At 51.0% G+C, this 27,767-nt stretch overlaps 1 protein-coding gene across 6 annotated transcripts; it reads right to left on the minus strand.

The window, feature by feature from the left end:
* Positions 1-27,759, minus strand: NIPSNAP1 (nipsnap homolog 1). Of its 6 annotated transcripts, none has more exons than XM_042234812.1 (12): positions 27,498-27,759; positions 23,868-24,109; positions 9,526-9,586; positions 7,958-8,085; positions 7,728-7,773; positions 7,409-7,503; positions 5,244-5,314; positions 4,947-5,087; positions 4,641-4,672; positions 4,210-4,304; positions 2,970-3,053; positions 1-1,663 (listed from the first exon to the last, which is right to left on the minus strand). In XM_042234812.1, the coding sequence occupies exons 2-12, from the start codon at positions 23,905-23,907 to the stop codon at positions 1,599-1,601; spliced, it is 858 nt and encodes a 285-aa protein (XP_042090746.1). In that variant the 5' UTR covers positions 23,908-24,109; positions 27,498-27,759; the 3' UTR covers positions 1-1,598. The 6 variants fall into 6 exon arrangements, with proteins under 6 accessions (XP_042090746.1, XP_060256837.1, XP_060256835.1 ...); XM_060400854.1 differs by having other exon boundaries at positions 27,334-27,759; XM_060400852.1 differs by having other exon boundaries at positions 1-3,053.
* Positions 27,760-27,767: the final 8 nt, after the last annotated feature.

Genomic DNA, 27,767 nt, shown 5'->3' on the forward strand with positions numbered 1-27,767 from the left:
TTTATAGTAAATATTTAATTGGTTCCATCAGCAACTCCAGCACAAGTTTTCCTGAAAGGGAGGCAGAATCAAGCTACCCAGAGGTTTGTGAGGTGTGAGGATCACTGAGAAGGCCTCCAAAGTCACTGACCCCACTCCACACACCCGATGGCCCAGGAGAATGAGGGTAGGGCTGACAGACTGTGAAGAGGGAGAAAAGGAATTCGGGGTGAGGGAAATACAAGACCTAGCCCGTAGCTCTGCCAGTAGGAGAGCAGTTGGGAGAGCAGGAGCCTCTCTACACAGAAGGGCTGAACAGCTCATTCAGATCTCAACCTCTTTGTGCGGGGAGAATGAGGTGCATCTCTCTTCAGCAGTCCTGTATTAGAAGCCCCTCCCCAAGTGGTCTTGTTGTCACCTCTGTCTTCCCCATTCTGTATTCCAAATTCTTCAGTTCAAATCCAAGTTCTAAGTTCTACCTTCTGGGTTCCTGTTCCATTATGTTTCCCTCCCGCAGATTCTTCTCAGCTCCCATTCCTTTTCTCAGCCTTTCTGGGTGGAATATGTGGACATCCTGCCAACTTAGCTAATTTGAGGGCTTTCCCTTTTGCTTCTTGAGGCAGTTCTAGGCTTTTTTCCAGCAGGAGGGTCTTGGCTCAGACTGTCTAGCAAGTGAGTGGCCCAGTGGAGTACAGGGAATTCCTGAGAGCCTGGCCTGGCCTAACCTCCTCCCAGACCACCTTTAATCACTGGACACACTACCTTTTGTGCAACTTAAGCTAAACTGAGGGTTTCCAGGGTGATGATTATGAACTGGTGACCTTGAGATGGGGAATCTTAGGAGGAACCTAGACAGCATATTAAAATGCAGAGACATTACTTTACTAACAAAAGTCTGTCTAGTCAAGGCTATGGTTTTTCCAGTAGCCATGTATGGATGTGAGAGTTGGACTATGAAGAAAGCTGAGCGCCGAAGAATTGATGCTTTTGAACTGTGGTGTTGGAGAAGACACTTGAGAGTCCCTTGTACTGCAGGGGGATCCAACCAGTCCATCCTAAAGGAGATCAGTCCTGGGTATTCATTGGAAGGACTGATGAAGCTGAAACTCCAGTACTTTGGCCACCTGATGTGAAGGGCTGACTCATTTGAAAAGACCCTGATGCTGGGAAAGATTGAGGGCAGGAGAACAAGGGGACAACAGAGGATGAGATGGTTGGATGGCATCACTCACTCAACAGACATGAGTTTGGGTAAACTCCGAGAGTTGGTGATGGACAGGGAGGCCTGGGTTGCAAAGAGTCGGACACGACTGAGTGACTGAACTGAAATGAACTGAGGAGGAAATGTGAGAAGACATAAAAGGCTGATGTTCCATTCAGAGAAATGAAAAACTGCTTCCTGCACAGGGGAAAGAGTGGGCAGGGAAGGTGGGAAGGGTCTGGGCAGGGCTGCAAGTCTCCATAACCCCATCATCCTTTAGCTCCCCCTTGTCTGACCTGAGCACTAACCCCCTAGAGTCCACAGGGTAGGAGAGAAAACCAAGACAGCAGAACTGGGAGCTCCTCTGTCCATGGCTACCCTGAAGGAGAGGGGGGAGGAGATGGAGGCAGCGGCAGCATCACTGGAGAGGTGAGATCTTCAAAGGGATCATGATCCGAGACTCCATGTGTCGCACCAGGGGGACTGCAGAGAGAGAGGCAGAGATCATGAAGGGGCTGGAGGTGAGCCAACCCCTGCAAACTGTCCCTTGAAGGAGGAGGAGGAAGCCTGGGATGCTGAGATAGCTAAAGCCCCCCACTCTCCTGGAGTGGCCTATGGAGAGAGCCACATCTCCCAAGTTATAGGGTATGAGGGGACTGAAGTTATGACAAAATGCAGCTTTCAAAATTTGAAGAAAAAAAAAAACGAGCATTGTTTATTAGTAAAAGCGACTTCACAGATATTATTGCTTAGGACAAAGCTAGGCAAAGAACAGGGTGGGGGATTCAAAGGAAGAGGTCAAGAAAATAATTGCACCAGAAGGGAACTGGCAGGACCCAAGCTGTGAGGGTGTCCCCCAAGGGGCTGAGGTTTGCAAAACACTGACTTATTTCAACTGACTCATGTTACAGGTGGGGACGCTGTAGTCCAGAGGGGGTCAGTCAGCCAAGGTAACCCAGCTGGTCAGACTCTTCCTGCTCAGCACTGTTAAACTTGACCATGCTTCCAAATTTCCTACAGTTCTCGTTCAAGTGCAGATCCTGATTCAGTGTGTGTGGGGGGGGGGGGGGGGGGGGGGCGCGGGTTGAGATTGGGCATTTCTAATAAGCTTTCAGGGGAGGATGACACTGTCATCTGGGATCACGCTGAGAAGAATGAGGCTCCAGCTAACTCATCAGGAGATGCACTTACCAGCTGGTAAGTGTGCAAGCTCAACTGTAAGTGCCTTCAGGAGAAAACAGGCCCATGTTCTTTCTCCACTTCCTGACCCCCTGCCACCGGAAGTCCGCACACAGTGAGTGCTCAATCAGCATGTACTGATTCCAGGTGGTTCTCAAGAGGCCCAGCAAAGGGGCAAATGCCATAAGCAAAAAACTTGCTTGAAAAAAACTGTGCTTCCTCTTTGCTGGAGTCTGGGCTACAATTTTATAAATTAGCTCCTGGAACCCTCCCTCCAGTCCTTCGAGGGAGGCACCATCACCATCGCCATCTTACAGGCAGAAAAAGTATCAGTGAGGTGAAAAACCAGGCCCAAGGTTGCACTGTGTGGTCAACCACAACACTTCTCTGAGGCAGAGACCACCTGGCTGGGTTACTGCCCCTTCGAGAACTCACCTAGGACAGCCTGCAATCTGTAGAGCATGCCACCAGGACAGGAACCTATGAACTCACTGTCCTGAAAGTGAGTTCCCCATCAGGAGAGGTAATCAAGTGAGGCTAGATCTCCTTACAGAGGGGATTCCATTCTCAGATGGAGCTCTTGGCAGATGACTTCCGGAGAGGTGCTCACCTGTGTAGTAGACATTTTCGTCCCAGCCCCTCTTCCTCCAGGCAGCGTTTCTGGTCTCCTCCCGAGACTGCAGATCTTTATAGGCTGTGGGATAAGGCTTGGGCTCGTTTCTGGGGCACAGAGGACCTGAGCCTATACCCAGCACGAGGCCCTCCTCCCATTGCTCCAAACCCTGCCCTGCTATCTCTTCCTCCCTGGATGCTTTCGCTGTCTGCTTTGACAGTCAGTACATTTGCTGACAACTCCCAAATGTATATCTCCAGCCCAGAACTCTCCCTCAGGTTCTAGACTCAAATATCCAGTGTCCATCTGACATATCCACTTGACAGTGTACCCGCTGTCCACTTAGATGTGTCAGTGATTGAAAGGTAACACTTCCAAGGACCAAATGCACACTCCTGACCCCTCCAACCTGCTCCTCCAGGAGTTTCACTAAGCAACACACACCTGCTCAAGCAGGAGTCTGAGGGTCCTAGAGTCTCCTGTCTTTCCCTGCCCCACGCAGAGAATTCATCCACCAGTCCCACTGGCTCCACCTCAAGACCAGTGAATCTGTGGGCCTCTCAGCATCTTCACTGCACAGGCTGGCATCCTCTCCCCACCCAAGCTAGTGTAACCATCTCCTGATGCCCCACATCCTCGTTTGCTCCCCTACAAAGTGCTCTTAACATAGCACATGGTAGCCAGAGCAATCATCAGAACGCAAACTAGGTCATATCACACTGCTTAAAATGCTGCAGCAGTCTCCCGTTGCATTTAGAGTATGTCCCAGCTCATCTTCATGGCCTGCAAGACCCAGCGCAATCTGGCCAATCCCCATCTTCCCACTCTCTTCCCCATTCCCTCCACCCTGGGCTCCTATGCATGCCTCAAAACCCTGAAGGCCTTTCGCTGCCACAGGGCCTTTGCACGTGTTGTTCTACTTGGAATACTGTTCTCTGACAGTTTGCAGCTGACTCGTCATTCTGTAGCTAAGCTTACATTTCACCTCCTTAGAAAGAGGTTCTGGTCTATTCAAGCCAATGAAGCTTTCCATGTCTGTCTTCATTATTTCTCCCTGTCCCTTGATGATTTGTAAAAATCCGCAATTATCCTTTTTGTTAGTTTCTGTCTGAGGTGGTGTCTCCCTCTGCTAGAATGTAAGCTCCACAGGGACACTAATGTATTCGCAGTGTCGACGCAGAGTGACAGTGGAGAGAGGAGGGGGCCACGGAGGGCTCGTGGCGGGTCCCCAGCCTACCCCAGAGATGGTGCACGACGTAGAGCTCTCCTATCTGTGAGAAGAAGCCGCCCACTGCCTCCTGGTTCTCCTGCCGGTACTTGATGGCCCGAGCCCTGGGGACGGCAGAAGAGTGTGGGGCCAAGGCCCGGGTGGGTGCAAAGGGCCCTCTGCGGGGACCCCAGGCTGGTTTCTCAGTCACGCATCGAGGGAGGAGCCCGGGGTAGAGCCCTCGGCTCTCAGAGCCGATCGGGGACTTGGGTGACGGAGGTGCGGCTGCTGGCTGTGTGTTCCACCCCAATGGTCTGGAGGATCCTCACCCCCTTGGTTGGATCGTCGCCTGCTCCTGCAGCCACGAGGCACAGAGGATGCCGTGTTCTCTGCCACAGCACCCGGAAAAGGAGGCCCACCAGGTGACCAGGGGCCCCCAGCTCCCTGGCGCGACCACTCACCAGTTGTTCCCCCACTCGATCATGGTTCCTGGCTGGAAGAGAACCAGAGCAGAGGGTGGGAGTGAGCCCCTACCTGGGATTCCAAGCCTCACTGTTGGGTGGAGCTGGGAAACTGTCTCTCCAGCTCCAGGGGCCGCCTGGCCTCCTTCAGGGGCCCTGACTCACACCTGAGCGTGCATGTATGCACATGTGCGAACACACCTCTTCTGAGGCCAGAAGCCCCAGTCCAGGTGCTGCGGCACTGGGCCCACCCCCACCTCTCAGGGTCCCTGGACAGCACACTGCTGCAGGGAAGGGGGGAGGCACCTTGAGCTTGTATGTCCTCAGCTCATAGATGTTGGGGCCGGCTCTAGGCTGGGGCTCGTTCCAGAAGCTGAACTCGAGGAGCAGCTGGTTTCTCCTGGAGAGCAGCATCTGGCTCCGCTCCTTTCGGAATTCCAGGTACTCCTGCAGGCGGGGTGGGGCTAGGCGAGCTGGGCACAGCAGCCAGGAAGTGCCCCACCCCCTAGCAGTGTGCCCCAGGGAGTGGTGGAGGCAGCCCCCAACAGAGGGCTGAGTCAGAACCAGCATCCGGGGAGGTGTGCCAAGGGGCTGCCCACGTACCTTATTGCTCTTGAGCTTGTTCATGCAGTCCATGAGGGCTGGGTAGCCCCCTGAGAATCGCCATAGGTGTACTGTTTGTGGGGACAGGGAGGAAGGCACAGGTCAGGGGGCTGCGGGGACCCTGCCCTGCTCTGCCCCCACCAAGCTCCATGTGTATGTAATGGGAGGAGCCTCCAGCCAGTTCTCTGTAGCATCAAGACTCTCTGAGTTCCTCTGCCTTGCCAGGGGCAGTGCTGGGCAGGGGAAACCCCAGACACAAGCCTAGGAGACTAGGGTTTGAGCTGCAGCTCTGCCAAGTGGCCTTTGACCCCTCTAGGCCTCAATGTCCCCATTTTGAGAATAATGCACCCACCCAATCTTCCTTAAAGAGCAACAAGAGGATCAGAGTGAACTTGTACCCTAGGGGCTGCGGCATGTGTAAAGCTGACCTCATAGCAGGTCTGTGAGGGGTAGGCTGGGCCAAAGGAAGGGGCGGGTAGGCTGAGATGGATTACTCCAAGACAGTGAATTGAAAATGAAGCCAAGGAACAGAACAGCACGTGCGGTATGCTACCACGTGTGTTTCGGCAGGGAGGGACATATCCAGAGATGGTGGGCTGTGCCACGTCTCTCAACGGAGACCCGAGAGCCCGTGACAGGAGCTGCCCTGGGGCCAGAGACCTGAGGCTTCAGGATCTCGAGCAGGAGGAAGGCTTACTATCCAATGAAAATTCTTTGCACCATTTGCATTTTTTAAAAATCACAGCCTCTGTACTGGGTTCTTACAAATTCATTAAAATGTGGATTCCTCAGGAAGTCTGCTCCCCACCTGATTCTACAAGATGCACAACCCTTCAAGACACCCAAAATATAGACATGCTTTAAAATTCAAGTTCCCATTACTCAAAGTTCATTTCTCAATTAGCAAATACTTAGGAGAACCTAAGAAGTACTGCAGAAACTGATTCAGTTGTACCTTAAAATGGGAAAACTGTAAGGGGTGCAGTGGAAGACAGCTGGCTTTTTCTTACCCCACTATCAATGTGCTGATGATTGCTGAAACAGAATAAATGATTAAGAGAATCTACCTAACTGCAGATCACAGATTTAAAGAAAAAAATACTATTATCAGGGCAACTGAAGGATGAGATAGGTTGGCTTGTGAGATAGTGAGCTCCCCATTGCTGGGAGTGTTTAAGGGAAGCATAGAGGACCTTCTATCAGGGCCAGAGGAGCCCCCTGTGCTATCTGCAGTCTAATCAGTACTGTCTGAAAGGACTCTCTACTCTGATGGAAAAGTTCTACAGCTGTGCCCACCAAGATGGTAGCCATGAGTCACATATTTCTATCAATGGGCACTTGAAATGTGGCTTCTGTTGACTGGGGAACTGAATTTTTCTTTTTATTTAACTTTACCCAATTTAAATTTAAATAGCTGCATGTGGTTAGTGGTTACCTCCTGGGACAGCACAGATCTAAACGCCAAGGCCCCTCAGAGTGGCTGGGACGCTGTGAGTTAACCAAATTCATGTGTGGGTCCTCACAGCTGGTGCCAACCGACATGGGATGGGGCCTCCTGAAGCTGCACGGAACCAGCTCAGACAAGAGGCCCTGTTCATTCTATAAATATGTTCCACCTCCTGGGGATTCTGTGGTGAAGAAAGACAGGCAGGGGCCCTGCCCGCTGGGAGGCAGACACAACAGGGCACATGGTCTAGGCTGTGGAGAGGCAAGTCCTGGGCTGGGGAGACAGGAGAGCTGCCTTACCCAGCTCGGGTGGAGGGAATCAGGGGAGGCCTCCAGGAGGAGGTGATGTCTACACCGAAATAAAAGGTGAGCAGAGGAGTGAGCCAAGAAAAGGAGGCCAGGGAGAAAGAGCTTCAGGCTGATGAAATGAAACAGGGGAAACAACAGCCTGGAACTAGAGGGAAAACCTGTCCACTTGAAGAACGGAAAGGAGTCTGGGGTGGGATGGTGCAGTGAGCAGTTAGACGTGGCGAGAGGAGACACGAGGCAGGGCAGGGAAGGGCTCAAGAGCCTCGTGGGCCACCCCAAGGGCCGAGGGAGCCATCACAGACGTGAGCAGGGGAGGAAGTCCATGAGCACTGCGCAGAGAAGGACCCCTCTGGGCACCGCTGTGCGGGGGCGTGGAGGGCAGCCATCTGTGCTGGGGGTGGGCAGCTCACCTGCCTGGTCCTGCTCCCCGTACCACGTGTTCCAGTTGCCCACGAGCGAGCAGGGGTAGTCCTCATCCAGGTGCAGCTTGGGCAGCACGGCCTCCCTGTGCGTGGGGGGGCGTCACAGAGAAAGGGGAGGGCTCACACCAGCCCCCAGAGCTCCTGGGATAAGGCTTCCGACTCAGGCCCTCAGGACGCTAACATGCAGAGGCCGCACAGGACGTGTGGCTCTGAAACCTACAGCCCCCGGATTTGTGCACGGAGAACAGGGCCGGGACAGAGTCCCCCATCCAGGCGGGGCGGGGACGGGAGGGTTAGGCTCACTCACGTCAGGCTGTTGTAGGCGTCCAGACACTCAGGCTTCACATTGTGAACTGTGACAGAGGACAGAGAACGGGAGGTGAAGCGAGGGGAGGGGGTGTGGGAAGCTGGGATGGGGTAGCCCCCCAGGGCCTGGGCTCCCAGCACAGCTCAGATGTCCCAGACCCTCTTCAAGTCCCCAGCAGGAGCCTCGCAGGTCCCCGGGAAGGCAGGTCGGCTGACTCAGCAGCCACTCACACTGGATCTTATAGAGGTTGCTGGTCTCCTTCTTGGACAGCAGCGTGGAGTGGGCGTCCTTCCGGGGGTCCACCTTGTGTACGAAGAGGGACCGAAACCAGCTGCCTTCATTGTCCTTGGAATAGAAGCTGCGGGACAGAGGAGTTCAAGGGGCACCTGCTTCCGTCTGCCCAGACGCCGTGCTTCCCGAGGCTGGTGACCACTTTTCTGGGAATGGGGCCACAGAATCCCATGGCAGCTCCAGCGGATTTCATGTCACTGGAGCCAGCCACAGGGATCCTGGCTGCCCAGTTCGCTTCTTGAAACTCTGCAGAGCCTCAGGAGGCCACGAGAGGCAGCCCCACCTCCCGCCTCTCTCTCCAGCCTCCTTGCCTCCCCTTCACCCCCTTCCAAGAGGTCCAACACTTGGACCCTGCAACTGTATCCCTTGCCAAAAGGGTGAACCCCAAACACATCTGGCCTGGTGTCTAAAACCTGTGACAGCCCAACCTACGCTGGCAGCCTCCCCTCCGGTCCACCCCCGACCTGTACATCCTGCTCTCCAGGTGCGCCTCCCCCTGAACACACCAGATTCTTTCACTCTGCGCTTTCTTTGCAATTTCTGTCCCCTCTGACGAGAAGCCTGCACCCACGGTCCTCCCCAGTTCTCACACGACACCTGGCCCGTGCCTGATGCAGCCCCCACAAATGGAGCGCCTGAGACACACACGCTCTGTCTTTGAGGAGGTCTCAGTCCACTGAAAGAAGTGGACCTTGGAACACAGTTACAGCCAGAGGTCTCTGGGAGAGCCCAGATGAGTGAGCCTGATCTTGACCCCTGGAAGTCTGGGTGAGCTCTCCGATGGAGGTGATCTGGCCAGTTTCCAAATCTCCAGGGCTGATTTGGCAGATAAAGGCAGATAGAGGGGGTCAAAGGCATCAGAAGGCAAGATTCATTCATTCATTCAGCCAACACTTAATTGACAAATACCTGCCCTGTGCACGTGGCTGAATGAATAAATGACATGCCTTGTTCAGAGCAGGGGGACCAAGCACCAGGTCCTGCCAGATCATAACTGCACTCCCCCACACAACATCCCAGCCGGCTGGGGTTATGTTTGGGCTGCCAGAGGTGGTAAATCATTTTACTTAGCAGCAGCAGTGAGGCTTGTAGCCAGGCCTGAAATGCCAGCCTCCTGCTAGATGAGTTCCAGCCCAGGAGCCTGGCTGTGGGGGCCCCATCAGCAAGTTCTCTTCTTTTTCGAGCCTTTCCTATGGCTAGAATAAATGTCTTGCAAATCAAAGTATTGCTTTTCTCCAAAATCTGGATTGAGCACTGGGACTGATAAAATCTGAACAGCACCCTAAAAATGATGATATATTTGTATGAGCACAGAGGAAAGGTAAGTAAGGATTTGTTCCGAACTGTTTTTTTTTTTTGTTAGTTTGTTTGGTTTTGGCCACACCAGGAGGCCTGCAGGACCCTAGTTCCTTGACCAGGGAATGAGCCCGGGTCACAGCAGTGAAAACATCGAGTCCTAACTAGGCCACTGGGGAACTCTCAGCCCCACGCCGTTAATACTGCTTACCTGGGAGAGGGAAGAGGAAGATGGTTAAACTTTTCGTTATTCATGAAAATTTTTTGTAAAGCTAAAAAAAAAAAACAAACTTTTAAATATTTCTGAATTCATAGGCTTTCTACGGTTGTGTGTGTACTGCTTCATTAAAAGCAAAAAGGCACAAACTTCCCTGGTGGTCCAGTGGTTAAGACTCTGAACGTCCACTTCAGGGGGCTATAGTTTGATCCCTGGTCAGGGAACTAAGATCCCGCATACCATGCAGTCAAAAAAAAAAAAAATCTGAAAAAGAATATATATATAAAAAGTCATTATATATAAAAAGCCATTAAAAGTATATATATATATATATATATATAAATATATATAAATAAAGCCATATATATATAAAGCCATTCCTTTTCCCAGGGGATCTTCCTGACCCAGCGATTGAACCTGGGTCTCATGCATTGCAAGCAGATTCTTTACCATCTGAGCCACCAGGCAAACACTACACTTCAGTGTTTTAAAATTTTTAATTAAAAAAAAAAAAAAAGCAATTGTCATCAGATGGCCAATGCGGTCTGTGGAAACGGGACCAGAGCCTCACTATGGCTAACACTGGCTGAGGATAGCCTCTGCCAGGGACCCGTGATCAGCTTGTCAGTACCAGGATCCCGCTAAATCTACACAACGAGAATATAACGTTAATACTATTCATATCTCCATTTTCGAGACAAGAAAATAGAAGGTCATGGGTGGGAGGGTTAAGAAACTTGTCTGAGGTCACACAGCAAACGGGCAGAGAGCTCTGGAAAGAGCCTAGAGCTCTCTCCTCTAAAGCCAGCTCCCCCCTCAGGTCAGGTACCAACTGCGGGAACTAGCATCAGGGAGATACTCTAAAGAAGCAGGTGTTTTTTAGCAAAGCCACTGGTGGAAGGACCTGACCTTTGGTTTGAATGTAGAGAGGCTGTGTCCCCCAGAAGGGGTGGTGACCGAGAGGACAGCAACTCCTACTCTTTGTCAACCAAGACCTTTGCTCCAGGACTGGCCTTGAGTAATTTATTAACATCAGCATTGACCAAGATAAACAGCCAAGCGGCCAGCCCTGGAGAGAGAGCCTGGAACCTGGGTGCCAGGGAGTGTCCGGGAGCTCCCAACTCTTCCCACCTCCTCTTTCCTGCCTCCACATCTCGGTTTCCCCACGTGCCAAAAGAGCAGGGCGGCGCAGCCTATCTCCAAAGACCTTTTCTGCAGGTCCCAAGAAGATCCCAGAGAAGGGTCTGAACTTGAAGCTAGCATCTGTAGGTTCACATTTCAAGAGTTCAAATTTCACTTTTTCAATGAAATCACAACATTCTCCTGTCCCTGAGCTCCCCAACCCTTCTCACCCTGCTCCCTATTTTTTCCACTGCTCCTTCTAACACACTGTAGAATCTGGGGGTTTGGTATGTGCCGTTTGCCGTCTCCCACTGGCAGCAGCCCCGTGTAGCCTGCGACGCTCTCTCCCTGTGCACCCCCGCTGTCTCCCCAGGGCCTGGAAGAGTGCTGGGCACGCGGCACACGCTCAGCCCACGCCGGGGGAGAGTGAAGGAGTGCAGGGGAGTTGAGACAGAGCCACATGAAAATGACGACATCGGGAGGTAGGAAAGCAGAGAGAGGGTGGACCTGGACCCCGTGTGTGGACTCAGGATGCAGGGCCCCTTTGTATTCCCCCCAACCACCAGCAGAGTTACTGCTTAAGAGCACAGGTTCTGGACAAATCCAGGACTAGTCCCAGCTCAGCGTCACCTCTCTGAGCCTCACTTTCCTCATCTATAAGGGCAACAGGATGTGCCTTGCAGAGAAAAGGGCAGACACAGCAGTGCAGCTAGTATCACTGTTCCTACCTAACTGATCTCCTGGCTCCCACTTGTCCTCTTTTTTCCTAACCTGCCCATCAGTCTTGTGAAGTACCATGGTTGTGATGCTATCTGTCCACCTGAAAATCTTCTATTGCTCCCTACTGCCTGTAAACCAAGGCTAGATGTCTCCACTGGCTCTAATCTATTTTGCCAAGCTTTCAAGTCAATTTCCTTCTTTTAAAAACATTTTTCTTTTTCATTTGTTTTTGGCTGCCCCACTCAGCTTGTGGGTTCTTAGTTCCCCAGCCAAGGATTGAACCCAAGCCTCCAGCAGTGGATGTGCAGAGTCTTCACCACCAGACCGCCAGGAAGTCCCCACTTCCCTTCTAAATTTGGTGACCACCAATCCAAGATTCCCTATCATTAGCATCACCTAAGAACTTGTTAGCCGTCTATGGGGTTGCACAGAGTCGGACACGACTGAAGTGACTTAGCAGCAGCAGCAAGAACTTGTTAAAGCTTTTCCAGCTTCACCCAGAACCACTGCAACAGAAACTTCCGGGGGCGGGTATAGCAATCTGGGTTTTAACAAGTCTGCCAGGGGATTCTGACGCACGCTCAGGCTTAAGGATCACTGCTCTAAGGTAGTCCCAATTTCTTTCTTTTTTCATGTAATCTCAGTAAATTATCCCAGAAACACCAAAGATTCTGCTATCTAAACTATATTAAGAATGCCCCTTAGGCCTAGAAAAACCAGTTCAACCCCTTCCATAAAGACACCTCTCCTGGGACTTCCAGCAGTGCAGGGGGTGCGCGTTAGATCCCTGGTGGGTAATTAAGTTCCCACACGCTGCGTGGCCAAAAAACAAACAAAAAGCCCACCTCTCCTATTTCCCCCTCAGCCTGGAACAGAGATTCTCCATCCGCTAGGGTACCCAGCACAACACTTTTAGCCTGGGAGTTGTTCAACAAATGTCTGCCCCAGATGAGAACTTTAGAGCCACACTGGCACTCTCAACAGGGATCAGCGGTCTGGTGCCACCCCGCGTGAAACCGCCCCGGAGTGTCCTGGGTTGACACGCTAGGAAGCTCGGCGCTAAGCATCTTCTGAAACACTCTTCTGTCCGGAGTCGGCTGGCTTTAGAAAGGGCCCATGTTTCTGTTTACTGCTCCACAAGTATGTTGTCAGGCTTCCCTGGGGGCTCAGACAGTACAGAGTCTGCCTGCAATGCAGGAGACCTGGGTTCGATCCCTTGGTTGGGAAGATCCCTGAGAAGGGAATGACTACCCATTCCAGTATTCTTGCCTGGAAATTCCATGGACAGAGGAGCCTGGTGGGCTACAGTCCATGGGGTCACAAAGAGTTGGACATGACTGAGTGACTCACACACACACACGCACGCACAATAATATCTTTAGAAGACATACAGGAAGAACTTCAGTCCTTTTAACAACAGGACCTACCATGTAGCAGTAACAACTGCTGCGTATTGAGCGCTTACTGTGTGCTGAGAACTGATCTTCACAGTATGCTTTTGAGAAAAATGAGGCTCAAAAACAAACAAAACCAAAAACAAAATAGGGAAAAATGAGGCCCAGAGATGTACCAGGCCTTATTCAAGGACAATTAACCAATGGCCAAGAGGATTCCAATCCAGGTCCATCTGACTTCAAAGCCCACACTGTGATTGAACTCCAGGAGCCCCACTCTGAGCTCAAGAGGCCAGAGGGCCCCCCTAAGGGACTCCAGAGAGATGGGGGCAGACAGAGATTGGCAGGAGGGGATGTTCCCAGGTATCCAAGGTGGGAACCAGGGCACAGGTCACTTCACAGCAGTCCTTGAGAGACTTGATAAGTATGAATCCAAGCACGTTCACAGCAATCCTGCAAAACACACCTGGCAGGGACCTCCAATTCTACTTCAGAGAGAAGGAAACCAAGGGCCCTAGAGGCTCAGCACCTCGTCCAAGATTACAGAGCAGCAGGCTGCCTACACGGCCTATGTTCCTCCTGTGGTCTCTTGATGTTCTGGCTCTACCACCAACCAGTTCTGTAAGGCTAGAGAAGTGAGGTCCTGCCCCCAGCTTGGATTTCCTCATCTGGAAAATGAGGGGATCATAGAACATGACCTTCCCAAAGCCCCTTCAGCCCTGACATTATAAGGGACTCATGAAGACATTGCTTGAGACACAGGCTTGGGCAAGGGGCAACATTTGTTGCAAGTTCACCAAGCGCTGGGTACCTTACACAGGACTGCTAATCCTCAACAACTCTGTGAAATCATTCTACTTTCTCACCCCCATTTTACAGATGAGGAATCTGAGACTTCAAGAGGCCAAATAATTCATGCAAGGTCACCTCACTGAAAAAGGCTGAGTTGGGTGTGTAGGTGCCAGGCAAACTCTAGGTTCTCTCCATGTCATGAGCTTTCTCCCCAATTACTGAGCCGTCAAACTAGTCAATCCTAAAGGAAATCAACCCTGAATATTCATTGGAAGAATTGATGCTAAAGCTGAAGCTCCAATACTTTGGCCGCCTGATGTGAAGAGCTGACTCATTGGAAAAGACCCTGATGCTGGGAAGAACTGAGGGCCGGAGGAGAAGGGGGTGACAGAGAATGAGATGGCTGGATGGCATCACTTACTCAACGAATATGAGTTTGAGCAAACTCTGGGAGATAGGGTAGGACAGGGAGGCCTGGCGTCCTTTAGTCCGTGGGGTCTCAAAGTCGTGCACAACTTAACGACTGAACAATAACAACAGGGTGGGTGGGGAAGCTGGAGAAGGAAACGGCGACCCACTCCAGTATTCTTGCCTGGATAACCCCATGACCAGGGGAGCCTGGCGGGCTATAAACCAAGGGGTCGCAACAGAGTTGGACACAACTTAGCAACTGAACAACGGGGTGAGGGCACGCGCCTGGCTCCTCTTCTCCAGCCTCCTGACCCCACTTCACAACATTCTGTGGCGTCTCACAACAAAGTCTAACAGAACTCACAGCTTCACACCCAGGCTGCTGGGCAGGACAGACCCCTGCCTCCTTTCCACAGGTCGGGGGACAGGTGTCCTCACTTCTTTGGCAAATGTTCCTGAGCACACACTGTCCTGAGCCCTGAGCCAAGGGCTGGGGAAACAGAAAGATGAGGGGATGGTCCAGTGGGAGGGACAGGTAACTGTGTAGAGGGTGGGAAGAGCAGAGATGGGGGAAGAAGAGGGCGCCAGAGGGAGGAGGGCGGGGCGCCCAGGGCCAGGCAGGGAGGCCCAGAGGAGGGACCAAACAAAAGACCAGGCTCTGGGCCGCGTCCAACCAGCCTCCCTCCCCCAGAAGGCCACCAGCTGTGGCGCAAGGACCACAGGGTGTCAGGAGGCCTGGGTCCAGACTCGGTGCTGCCACAGGGAGGCAGGGGGAGTGATCTTGGGAACTCCCACCCTTTCTCAGGCTTCCTTTGCTCCCCTTGTTCTGTTTATGGTTGGGAAGCCAAGGGTCTGTGCAGCCACGGCCCTTAGCAATCTCCATTGCTCCCCAAACCTCTGACCCCTGGAACCAACCGAGGGAGGAGCTGCCTGTCGTAGAAGTCCCCGGGGTGCCCATCTCACAGTCACCGCAAAGGCCAGGGAAAAGGCCACTGCTCCCGCCCTCAGCCAGCTCCCACTCCCCACGGCCCAGGGCCTGCCCCTCCCATTCACCCTGTTCTTCAGTCTCTGCCCAGAGCCAAGTACCCAGCAGAACAAAGACCCTGCGCCCACCTTTCCCACCTCCGCCATTCTTTGCCCAGACCTCCTCCTCAGGCTTAGAGATTGGCCCTCGGCCTCTAACCATTAGACTGCAAGCCCGAGTCTCTGCCCATCCCCCAGGCCCAGACCCTGGCTCTCACTCTTGCAGCCCCCAGGCGCACCGCTCCACCCCAGGCCCAGCCCGGTTCTTACCGCGCCGCAGCCACAGCCGCAACGTCCCTGGGGCCCGACCCCGGGCCCCCCAGCAGCCGCCGCGCCGCCGCAGAGATGCTGCACAGACGCGGAGCCATGTTGGAGCTGTGCAGGTTGGAGGGAGGCCCCGCCCCCGAACCCGGCAGCGGAGGCGGGACTCGGGTAAGCCCCACCCCACCGGCTCGCCCGCCTCCCTCGCCAGCCGGGCAGGTGGGCGTTGTCCCCTCTCTTCCCGCAACGCAGATGCAGGGCAGAGGTCCGGTTTCTTGTCCTTGAGCCTCTGCAGCTCTGCTACAGACTTGCTCTGTGGCCTGGAGCAAACCCTTCGCCCAGTCTGCGCCTCAGTTTCCACCCCGTAAAATGGGAGCATTGAACAATAACACCAAAGGTTCTTAAAGGGGCTCTCCAGGGCGAGTGGCAGAGGGTCAGCAACCCCACTTGACATGGTATACAGTTCTGTGCGCCTGTGCATTCCTGCGGGGGTGGGGCACAGGTACCGTTTATCATAGTCTGAAAGGAACAAGCCCCCTAACAACTTAAGACAGATGGACAAGGCTCTGGGTTGCAGGGACACTTTCTCTCCATCATCTCCTTTTCCCTTCCCATCCCCTTCTACCATCTCTGCCTGGGCCTCATGGAGCTCCATGCCCTTCTGCTCTGCCCCGGTCTTGTGCCTAACTTCCAAACTAGTCCTCTCCCAGCCCACGGTCCCCCAGGTCACAGACCTCTGTGGGAGCAGAGGACCTGCAGACCCTATAGAGGGGGCAGGAGCAGCCTAATAACTTCCAGAGAATATGTGCATACACACCCCCCAAAAGACTGTCCACCTACTGAGGCCAAGGCTGATGGTAGTTCCCTCCTGCCACGCTTGGGGTGGAGGAGTGCCCTGGCAGGCTTTAATTTTGTGATTCCTTCAGCAAATGTTGAGTCCATGTGGCTAGACCATGTGCTGAGCCCTGAGACGCCAAACGTGGCCAGAACGACCAGCCCCCAGCCCTCTTGGAATTTAAGGCCTGGCCTGGCTGGGGAGACAAAATCAAACTGGTATTGACCCCCCTGGGGCAGAGACCTTAGACCTAACCCTTCTCCCCTCTCTTGCCTGACATGCTAAAAATATTGGCCAAAAAAATGAAAAATATACACAAAAATATTTTTTGCCAATTGTGATACAGGCTATGAAAAAATAGGGAGAGCTATGAGGACTTATATTGGGGAGGGGGAAAGAGAAAATGTGAGGTTCTACATAGACTTTGAGGGTCAATGATAATTTCTATAAGGAAGTGAGGCCTATACTATTTTTTTCCCTTGTATTTTCTGAAGCTGCTACATTGAATATGTATTCTTCGCAGGATTTATTTTAAAAGGATACTGTATAGCATCATGATAAACAAAACACCTAAATCAACTGTGATACACAGGCAGAACCATCAGAATAAATGCAATGAAGATACTGTATCCCTGGTACTTTATAGCTAAGGCCGAAGGTTACTCTATGTTAACACACAGCTGAGCCCAGTTGCTCCTTGGGTTATCAGAAGAACCAAAAGTGACCATGACTGACGTGTTCCCAGACACAGACACTCAGGAAAAGCTCAGATGGGGAGATGGAGGTGCAGCAAGTAACATGTCACTGGTGTCCTGCGCTGGAGGAACCAAGTGTGGCAGGTGTGGAGAGGTGGGCGTGACAGCTCACTGGGTGGCCTGATGTTAGACCTAGGCTGGGCTTCCCTGGTGGCTCAGACATTAAAGACTCTGCCTGCAATGCAGGAGACCAGGTTTGATCCCTGGGTCGGGAAGACCCCCCGGAGAAGGGAATGGCAACCCATTCCAGTATTCTTGCTGGAGAATCCCATGGACAGAGGAGCTGGGCGGGCTATAGCCCATGGGGTCACAAAGAGTCAGACATGACTCTTTTCATGACAGACACTCTTTTCAGCAGAGAGAGTCTGCCAGCAGTGAGCAGGGCAAGGAGAGCCTTGGGCAGAGGAAGCAGTGTGTGCACGGTATGTGAAAGGGCCTCCAGGAAGGAATGGGTTCGGACTGTTCAGCATCATCGGATGTCATCAGAGGGTGGGGATGACGTGGAGGCATCTCCTCGCTCCGTACAAGGAGCACTTTTCTAACAATGGAGTGGATGGCCTTGGTGACCCGTCACTGGACTATGACAACAGAGGCTGCACAGCAACTAACTGGTCATTTGGTTATCAAGCCGTGGGGAGCCAGGACCCCTGGACAGGGAAGGGCTCATCCTCCAGGTCTAGTGTGAGACTCCTCACCAAACTCTTGGTCTTCCTGGCCATCTCTGCTGGGGAAAATGAGGAAGGACTGGCCCAAAGCCTCCTCCTGCTGGTCTAGGCATTTTTTAAAAATGTATTCAGTTTTGACCTCACTGGGTCTTTGTTGCTGCACTCAGGCTTTCTCGAGCTGCACTGAGCGGGCGCTACTCTCTAGTTGGGTGCACAGGCTTCTCACTGCCGGCGCATCTCTTGATTCAGAGCACAGGCCCCAGGGGGAGAGGGCTCAGTTTCCCCAGAGTAGGTGGAATCCTCCCAGACCACGGATCGAAGGCTTATCCTCTGCACTGGCATACAGAGTCTTAACCATCAGACCACCAGGGAAGTCCTAGTCTAGGCATTTGTAAGACCATCTGCTTTATTGACTATGCTAAAGCCTTTGACTGTGTGGATCACAATAAACTGTGGAAAATTCTGAAAGAGATGGGAATACCAGACCACCTGACCTGCCTCTTGAGAAGTCTGTATGCAGGTCAGGAAGCAACAGTTAGAACTGGACATGGAACAACAGACTGGTTCTGAACAGGAAAAGGAGTACGTCAAGGCTGTATATTGTCACCCTGCTTATTTAACTTCTACGCAAGTACATCATGAGAAACACTGGGCTGGAAGAAGCACAGGCTGGAATCAAGATTGCCAGGAGAAACATCAATAACCTCAGATATGCAGATGATACCATCCTTATGGCAGAAAGTGAAGAGGAGCTAAAAGCCTCTTGATGAAAGTGAAAGAGGAGAGTGAAAAATTTGGCTTAAAGCTCAACATTCAGAAAACGAAGATCACGGCATCTGGTCCCATCACTTCATGGAAAATAGACGGGAAACAGTGGAAACAGTGTCAGACTTTATTTTTGGGGGCTCCAAAATCACTGCAGATGGTGACTGCAGCCATGAAATTAAAAAATTAAAAGACACTTACTCCTTGGAAGAAAAGTTATGACCAACCTAGATAGTATATTCAAAAGCAGAGACATTACTTTGCCAACTAAGGTCGGTCTAGTCAAGGCTATGGTTTTTCCTGTGGTCATGTATGGATGTGAGAGTTGGACTGTGAAGAAGGCTGAGCGCCGAAGAATTGATGCTTTTGAACTGTGGTGTTGGAAAAGACTCTTGAGAGTTCCTTGGACTGCAAAGAGACCCAACCAGTCCATTCTGAAGGAGATCAACCCTGGGATTTCTTTGGAAGGAATGATGCTAAAGCTGAAGCTCCAGTACTTTGGCCACCTCATGCGAAGAGCTGACTCATTGGAAAAGACTCTGATGCTGGGAGGGATTGGGGGCAGGAGGAGAAGGGGACAACAGAGGATGAGATGGCTGGATGGCATCATGGACTTGATGGACATGAGTCTGAGTGAACTCTGGGAGTTGGTGATGGACAGGGAGGCCTGGCGTGCTGCGATTCATGGGGTCGCAAAGAGTCGGACACGACTGAGCGACTGAACTAACTAAGACCATCTTCCCATCTCCCGCTGTTTGAGTGGGATAGGAAGATCAAACTAGGCCCTCCACGAGCACGTTCTCCACGTTCTCACCCCTGACCAGATTAGATGGATGAGTCTCCATATCCAGGCCAAGGGAACCAGTCTAGCCAGCTCACTGGAAGTGCAGCTTTGTGACCTCCATTCCCACCCCAGCCAGGGAGACCAGCTCATTCCAGTTTACCCCAGACTGTCCCCGTTTGGACACTAAATGTCCCCTATCCCAGGAAAGCCCTCTATCCTGGGCAAACTGGGATGTACGATCATCCTAACCGTGGCTCTTTCCCTCTCCCTGGCTCACACATCCACTCCACCCCCAGAATCTTTTCCTCATTTAACTAACCCCATTGACTCTGCTGGAAGGAGCAGGGCAGGGGGGCTGACTGCGTGACACTCAGTGACATGCAATGCCTGTTAACTCGGCACCTGGTGGAAATGGGTCCCTGCCCCATGGACCGTGCATTCTGGGCAGTAAACCAGATGGATGTTGGAAGACAATTCTGCAAGTAAGGAGTAACATAATTAGACCATTTCCAATTACTGTGGAATAAATTATCCCAAAATTTAGCAGCTTGAAACAATGAACATTTATGAGCTCACACGGTTCCAAATGGGTCAGGAATTCACGAATGAGTAGCTGGCTGGGCTACTTCTGGTTCAGGGTCTTTCACCGCATTGCAGTCAAGATGTTGGCTTGGGCTATGGTCATCTGAAGGCCTGATGGAGGCTGCGGGATCTGCTTCCGAGGTGGGCCGCTCACACACCTAGCAAGTCAGCGCTGGTTGTTGGGGGCTCCTGGCCAGCGACCTCAGTTCTTTGCCACGTGGGCCTCCCCAAGTGCTGCGTGCGTGTCTTCACCACATGGCAGGTGACTTCCCCCAGAGCAAGTGATCCAGGAGAGAGTAAGTGGGAACCTTCAAGGACTTTGTGAACCGACCTTGGAAATCATACCCTGTCATTTCTGAATATCTCTTTGGTGACACAGGTCAGCCCTGCTCAGTGTGGGAGGGGGTCTTACAAGGATGTCAATACCAACATGTAAGATTCCTAGGAGGAATCTTCCCTGAGGGTCCAGTGGTTAAGAATCTGTCTTGCAATGCAGGGGACATGGAGAGGTTTGATCCCTTCCTGGTCCGGGAAGATTCCACAGGCTGAGAAGCAACTAAGCCCGTGTACTACAACTACTGAATCCCATGTGCTCTAGGGCCTGCGTGCCGTAACAAGAGAAGCCACCGAAATGAGAAACCCGCGCTCTGCTACTAGAGGCCAGCACCCGCTCACCACAAGCAGAGAAAGCCCACACATAGCAACGAAGACCCAGGGCATCCAGAAATTAAAAAAAAAAAAAAAAGATTCTTGGCAGCTGGTTCCTACAGTTAGGTTGTGCCCTGGGCCCAGCTTAATTACTGGGATTGGACTCAGACGTCCAAGCCACCTTCCATGAGCATGTCTCCCCAGCATCACTGTTTTTCTGTCCTAGGGTCTCTCCCTCCCCTACCTCTCCGAGGTCCCCACCCGCCCACTAGAGTCTGTGACATCTCTTTCTCCTGAACCTGTTCATCCTCCCCTCTTGACAGGGAGCTGACCCATTTTTTTCTCCCTCCGTCCCTCTTTTCCCAAAGCCGTCCTCATGGAATTTACCTTCATAACTCGTTGCCAAGCCCTGCTGCCCAGTCTGTGAAATGAAAAGACAGGAACCGGGGACAAAGACAGATGGAGCAAAAAGGAGCAGACAGGTTCATAAGTGTAAAATATGGACACACCTGCCATCGTCTATTCCCTGGGACAAATAGATCATCACGGAGTGGGCTGCAGAAGAGCAGAGAGACAAAGCAGCCAGCCGTGGCAGTGCCACCAGCTCCTTATTGATGGGCTTTCATGCCCGGGCCCGACTGCTCTCTAGAATTGCATCCTCCAGCCATGAGACCCCCAAACAGGAGCGACAGGACAAGAAAGCTTTTATGTCTCAGCTCGGGCATGAGCCACACTGCCAAGTCCCAGTCTTTCTGCAGGATAAGTCATATGCAGACATGAATTATGGGACTTTGACATAGTGCCACACAAAAACATGATCAAAGTGCCACTCCATGTATACATATTGGAAATCATACAAACGCCAGAGAAAGAAAACATTTTCCCTTGTTAAATACCCAATCACTTCAAGGCTGTCAGCGTGGAATGAATGATAAACTGTGTTCACTCTGCTGCCACCGGGCCGCGCCGCTACAGCTGAGAAACAACCACATTCTGTGTCAATTCAGAGCAAAGCACATCGTTGTTAGTGTGCTTTGGACTCCAGCAACTGCTTTTTGTGTGCTGAGCTGTTATTTTGCTGTTCACTGTCATTATAAACCCACTTTAAAAAGCTATACAAATGTTGTTCGACAAAATCACTCACAAAGTAGGTATGCCAATGCTGAAAATCACGCCCCCAAATCAATACTTTGGAGCAGCTATCGGATGTGATAAAACACCCTCAGAGAAGACTGAACCAGCTCTGGGACAGGTGCTGCTGTAAATGTAGGACAGTGTCCACAGGTAGAGATAATGCTGCAAAGATACAGAGCAAAAATATGGGGGACTTCCCCAGTGGTCAAGTGGCTAAAACTCTGAGCTCCCAATGCACAGGCCCCGTGCTCAATCCCTGGTCAGGGAACTGGATACTACACGCCACAACTAAGAATTCACAAGCTGTAACTAAAGATCCCACGTGCCACAACTAAGACCTCAGTTAGTTCAGTTCAGTTCAGTCGCTCAGTCATGTCCGACTCTTTGCGACCCCATGAGTCGCAGCACGCCAGGCCTCTCTGTCCATCACCAACTCCCAGAGTTCACTCAGACTCACATCCATCGAGTCAATGATGCCATCCAGCCATCTCATCCTCTGTCGTCCCCTTCTCCTCCTGCCCCCAATCCCTCCCAGCATCAGAGTCTTTTCCAATGAGTCAACTCTTCGCATGAGGTGGCCAAAGGACTGGAGTTTCAGCTTTAGCATCAACTAAGACCTGGTGCAGCCAAATAAACAATAAATTTTCGTATAAAAGCGAAAGTATGGTAAGATGGGCTGTTGATTCACGAGCTGTGTGTGCGCGCATTTTATTGCTCCTTCACATTCATTCCTACGGGGAAACATGAGTTTTTTAATACAACATTTTGAATCATGTGAAGCTTATAGAAGCCATCCTTCCTGAAAAATGTGACTTCCCTGGACCTCCTCAGATATCCTGGCATAAATACAGCTCCTGGAGCCCACCCCTAGAAGGGAAATGTTATGGGTTGAATTGTATCCTGTGAAATAACAGAAAACCTTTAGTCTCTGCCTCCAGTTCCCAGCACTGAGCTCCTAAAGCTCTTGTAATTTCCTAAGTGATAAAATCACCAGGAGCCCTTCCTGTTCAGATATTTGGTCTTGGACCCTGGTTCCTGACACAGAGCCTCTAAATCACTGGGAACTGCCTGGGTGATGGGAACATCGTTTGCTCTAACGAGGTAATGTTTTGTGGGCTCCTGCATGGGGTGGTTGCTGTCGTTTAGTTGCTAAGTCGTGTCTGACTCTTTGCAACCCCGTGGACTGCAGCCCACCAGGCTCCTCTGTCCATGGGGTTTTCCAGGCAAGAATACTGGAGTGGGTTGTTATTTCCTTCTCCAGGGGATCTTCCTCACTCAGGAATCGAACCTGGGTCTCCTGCATTGCAGGCAGATTCTTTACCACTGAGCCACCAAGGAAGCCCCCTGAACAGGGGCTAGACTAGAGAGATTAAGCCGTCATTAGAAGTATGAAGCTTTTAGCTTTTCCAGCCCACATCCTCCTGGAAGGGGAAGAAAGCTGGAAACTGAGCTGATAATGGGTCATGCCTACATGAGGAAGCCTCCACAAAAATCCCAAAAGTATGGGTGGGGTTTAGGGAGCTTCCAGGTTGGTGAACACATTCACATGCATAAGTACGAATAGGCATAAGCATGAATTTTAGGCAGTCGCTTTTCAGTGCCTGCTGTAGACAGGACCCCCGTAACCTGCAGCATGCTGTCCTTGGAAGTCCATGGGCCCAGGCTAAACACCTGGGTTTGGGATCCAGGTTGTTTCTCTATTTGGTTGTGTAGTCTTTGGCCAATCACTCAGCTTTAGGTCCCTCTGTTTTCTTAACAGTCAAATGGGCATAATAACCTACATAATGATGAGAATTAAATCAAATGCATGCCTATGAAAATGAACCCCAGTTAAAGTTCCACTTATGTGTGCTGTGAGGCTTTGCTATTTGCAATCCCATTTCCTATTCTCCTCATTAAAAAAAAAATTATTTATTTGTCTATGTTGGGTCTTAGCTGATGTAGGCTCCAGGGCATACAGGCTCAATAGCTGTGGCGTGTCGGCTCAGTTGCCTGTGGGATCTTAGTTGCCCAGCCAGGGATTGAACCCACTTCCCCTGCATTGCAAGGTAGATTCTTAACCACTGAACCACTGCTAAGTCCCCTTATTCTCCCCATTTTAAGTGTGGATAAAACCCAGAAATGGTAAAGACCTTTTCAAGGTTGCACAGCACGTTAGACACAGAGGGCACTCAATAAATATTAATTTGCATTTAAGAGAGGCTTTTAAACATGTCATATTATTATTATGCCCATTTTTACAGATGAGGTAACTGAGGCTCAGAGAAGCTACATTATGCCCAAGGGCAAGGTAAGGTAGAAATTCCTACTCAGGTCTGCCTGCTTCCAACACTGCAGGTGACAGCCTGGGCAAATTCAAGGATCTTCGACCCCAGGCCAGAAATGAAGAGAGAGCACCGCTGAGGAGGCTCTCAGGGTCCTGAGGCCTCATCGGCTCTTACTCACCCTTATTCAGGGAGGAGCTGTTATCTGCAGATGCTTTCATCCAGGCTCAGGGCTTCAAGGAGGCACGTTGGAACATCCCAGCTATGACCTCAGAAGCCTTAGAGGTCCCAGGTCGCACAACCTTGACCTTCCCATATAGGGCACATTCAGCACTTCCTGGTTGTCACGACCAAAAAAATAATCTCCAGACACTGCCAAATGCCCTCATGGAGGGAAAAGATGTCACCTGGAACACCACTGATCTAAAAGAATGAAGGAACAAAATGTAAGCCAGGTGAGATCTGGGTTAAAACAGCCCTGTATGCACAAGGAGATCCAACCAGTGCACCCTAAAGGAGATCAGCCCTGGGTGTTCATTGGAAGGACTGATGCTAAAGCTGAAACTCCAATACTTTGGCCACCTCATGCGAAGAGTTGACTCATTGGAAAAGACTGATGCTGTGAGGGATTGGGGGCAGGAGGAGAAGGGGATGACAGAGGATAAGATGGCTGGATGGCATCACCGACTCGATGGACATGAGTTTGAGTGAACTCTGGGAGTTGCTGATGGACAGGGAGGCCTGGCGGGTTCATGGGGTTGCAAAGAGTCAGACACGACTGAGCGACTGAACTGAACTGAACTGATATGCACATTGCCAATCTACCAATCATGCTTTGGGGTAAATTACTTCATTTCACCCTTATCCAGTTTCCCCACATATAAACAAGGGATATATACCTACCAAGTTGGGTTTTGATAAAAGATCAGAAGTAAAGAATTCATAGCACTTTGCAAAGTACCTTATGTAAGCACTTAAATATATGGCAGCTATTAACATTGTTCCCATAGTTTGAGACTGTAAGTATTTCCTCATGTCATTCCCTTATTTATGCAACAGATATTTAGTAACTGGTGTCTGTATGTCAGGTCTTTCTTAGCGAGCCCTACCTAAATTTTTCCTTCACAAAACCTTATCTGCTACCTGGTATTACTATCTCTATTCTTTGTGAACAGCACTTTTAATGCCAGCATAATATTCTACCACATCTATTTTGACTCATGGCCATGGCCTCCCTTCTGAGATCCAGACCCACACATCTGCCTGGAGGTCCCCTAGGAATTTCAACGGTATGTTTAGCCAATTAGCCCAGCGCTTAGCACATAGTAAGCCTTCCATAAAATAAGCTATTACTGGCCATTGCTGTCATCTTTAGCCCCTGCTCTCTGATCCACCTCCTCATGCTACTCCTCAGTGGGTTCCCAAAGTCACTTATTTTCTGCCAGCAATATTGGCCCTGGGTTAAAGTCCTGATTAGTTGTCCCTATGGGGAGCCTATAGGAGAATCCAGCCTGATTTTCCCACCTGCAGGGATGAACCAAAGCAATGAAAATAAAGACACTCCCACGCTAAGCCCACAGTGCCCTAAACAATGTTTGGTGGGGAAAATTTGCTAGCAGTTGGCAGGCGCAGGACATAAAGTTCCCCCAAAGCAGCCTGGCATCCTTGCCGGGTGTGACAGCCAATGATTCCTGGGGCCTGGTGGGTACTTCACAGGCACCGCAGGGGCCCACAGGGAAGAGCAAATTTATGCTATTAGTATAGTTATAGCAACAGCCTCTGCTAAGTGCTCTCGAACTGTAGTTCACCATCTCAGGGCTGAAACAGGCAATTTAGAAGCCACCAATGGTTTTTCCAGTAGTCATGCACAGATGTCAGAGTTGGACCATAAAGAAAGCTGAGTGCCAAAAAATTGATGCTTTAAACTGGTGCTGGAGAAGACTCTCGAGAGTCCCTTGGACAGCAAGGAGATCAAACCAGTCCATCCTAAAGGAAATTGACCCTGAATAGTCATTGGAAAAACTGATGCTGAAGCACCAATACTTTGGCCACCTGATGCGAACAGCCAACTCACTGGAAAAGACCCCGATGCTGGGAAAGGTTGAGGGCAGGAGGAGAAGGAGGCAGCAGAGGATGAGATGGTTGGATGGCATCACTGACTCAAGGGATGTGAATCTGAGCAAACTCCAGAACATGGTGAAGGACAGGGAAGCCTGGTGTGCTGCAGTCCGTGGGGTCGCAGAGTTGGACACGACTTAGTGCCTGAACAACACCAACCAGGGGAGGAGAGCAGAGTAAAAGACCAGCAGCCTTTGGTGGGACAGGGTTGAGTTTGAGTCCCAGCTTTGCCTCTTGATGAAAGCGAAAGTGGAGAGTGAAAAAGTTGGTCTAAAGCTCAACATTCAAAAAACGAAGATCATGGCATCCGGTCCCATCACTTCATGGAAAATAGATGGGGAAACAGTGGAAACAGTGTCAGACTTTATTTTTGGGGGCTCCAAAATCACTGCAGATGGTGATTGCAGCCATGAAATTAAAAGACGCTTGCTCCTTAGAAGAAAAGTTATGACCAACCTAGATAGTATATTCAAAAGCAGAGACATTACTTTGCCAACTAAGGTCCGTCTAGTCAAGGCTATGGTTTTTCCAGTGGTCATGTATGGATGTGAGAGTTGGACTGTGAAGAAGGATGAGAGCCGAAGAATTGATGTGTTTGAACTGTGGTGTTGGAAAAGACTCTTGAGAGTCCGTTGGACTGCAAGGAGATCCAACCAGTCCATTCAGAAGGAGATCAGCCCTGGGACTTCTTTGGAAGGAATGATGCTAAAGCTGAAACTCCAATACTTTGGCCACCTCATGTGAAGAGTTGACTCATTGGAAAAGACTCTGATGCTGGGAGGGATTGGGGGCAGGAGGAGAAGGGGACGACAGAGGATGAGATGGCTGGATGGCATCACTGACTCGATGGACGGGAGTCTGAGTGAACTCCGGGAGTTGGTGAAGGACAGGGAGGCCTGGCGTGCTGCGATTCATGGGGTCGCAGAGAGTCGGACACGACTGAGCGACTGAACTGAACTGAACGGAACTGAACTGAATGTGTATATAATAGCCAGCAAGTAACTCTGTCAGGCTGACTTTCTGTTTCTTCACCTGTAGGGGGGGTGATGCTAACGGCTAACATTTGTGGAATGTGTTTCGTTCAGCCATTCAGGTATTCAACCATTAAGTCTCATTTAAAATTGAACATTTTTTTAAATAAACGAAACTGTATTCCCCCATCTCTCTCTCTCACACACACATCCATATAATCCTTGATGACAGTAAAACATATGTTTATGATCCAAAACTGGAAATCACAGAGTAAAAAATGAAAAATGCTTTCTTCTTTCCTTTTGTTTGGCTACGCCCCAGCAGCCTGCAGGATATTAGTTCCCTGACCAGGTACTGAACTCCCACAGTGAAAGCCCATAATCCTAACCACTAGACAGCCAGGGAATTCCCCCAGAATACTTTCATTGGGGGAGGGGGGGGAAGTATCTACAAAAAAGAGCAATTTCATAGGATTCGACCTAAAATGACCAGCCACGTTCTAAAGCTTTATACGCCTCAACAATCCCGTGGGGTAGGTACAATTATTATCCACCTACCTCCATGGGGTCTCAAAGACTCCGACAGGACTTAGCGACTGAACAACGACTTAGAGACTGATAACCCTCGGTAATAATTAGAATTTCTCCCTAAAAAGAAGCAGAAGGATTCCGGGGGGTGGGGGGTGGGGGGTGGGGGGTGGAGGGCGGTAAGTGCTGCCTACCTAAACGGCCTCCACAAGTGATTTGAGAGTTTGAGAAACACAGAGGTCAGCACACGTAACTAATTTTAAGTGCTCAACAGGCTTATCCACCCGGTGTCCAAAACACGATCCCCATGGGGCGCCACACCTGGCGCCGACTTGGTCCGAAGTGCAGTCCCTCACGGGAACAGGGGGTGACGCGTCTCCCGCGCCCGGGTACCAGCCTCTACGTGTTTCCCTGGGAAAGGGTCGGCGGGGCTCAGGCACCTCAACCAGTCTTGCTAGAGTAGG

This window comes from Ovis aries, chromosome 17, assembly GCF_016772045.2.
Source record: "Ovis aries strain OAR_USU_Benz2616 breed Rambouillet chromosome 17, ARS-UI_Ramb_v3.0, whole genome shotgun sequence".
NCBI classification, from domain to species: Eukaryota; Metazoa; Chordata; class Mammalia; order Artiodactyla; family Bovidae; genus Ovis; species Ovis aries.

Bases quoted from the DNA above. Each gene is read 5' to 3' on its own strand.
- NIPSNAP1 (XM_060400852.1), bottom strand. From the start codon at position 23,907: ATGAAAGCATCTGCAGATAACAGCTCCTCCCTGAATAAGG. The intron at 7,504-7,727 runs GTGAGTGAGCCT...CCCCACGCACAG, and splicing joins GACGCCTACAACAGCCTGAC to GGAGGCCGTGCTGCCCAAGC. The intron at 4,673-4,946 runs GTGCCTCCCCCC...GTTCTCTTCCAG, and splicing joins TGAGGACATACAAGCTCAAG to CCAGGAACCATGATCGAGTG.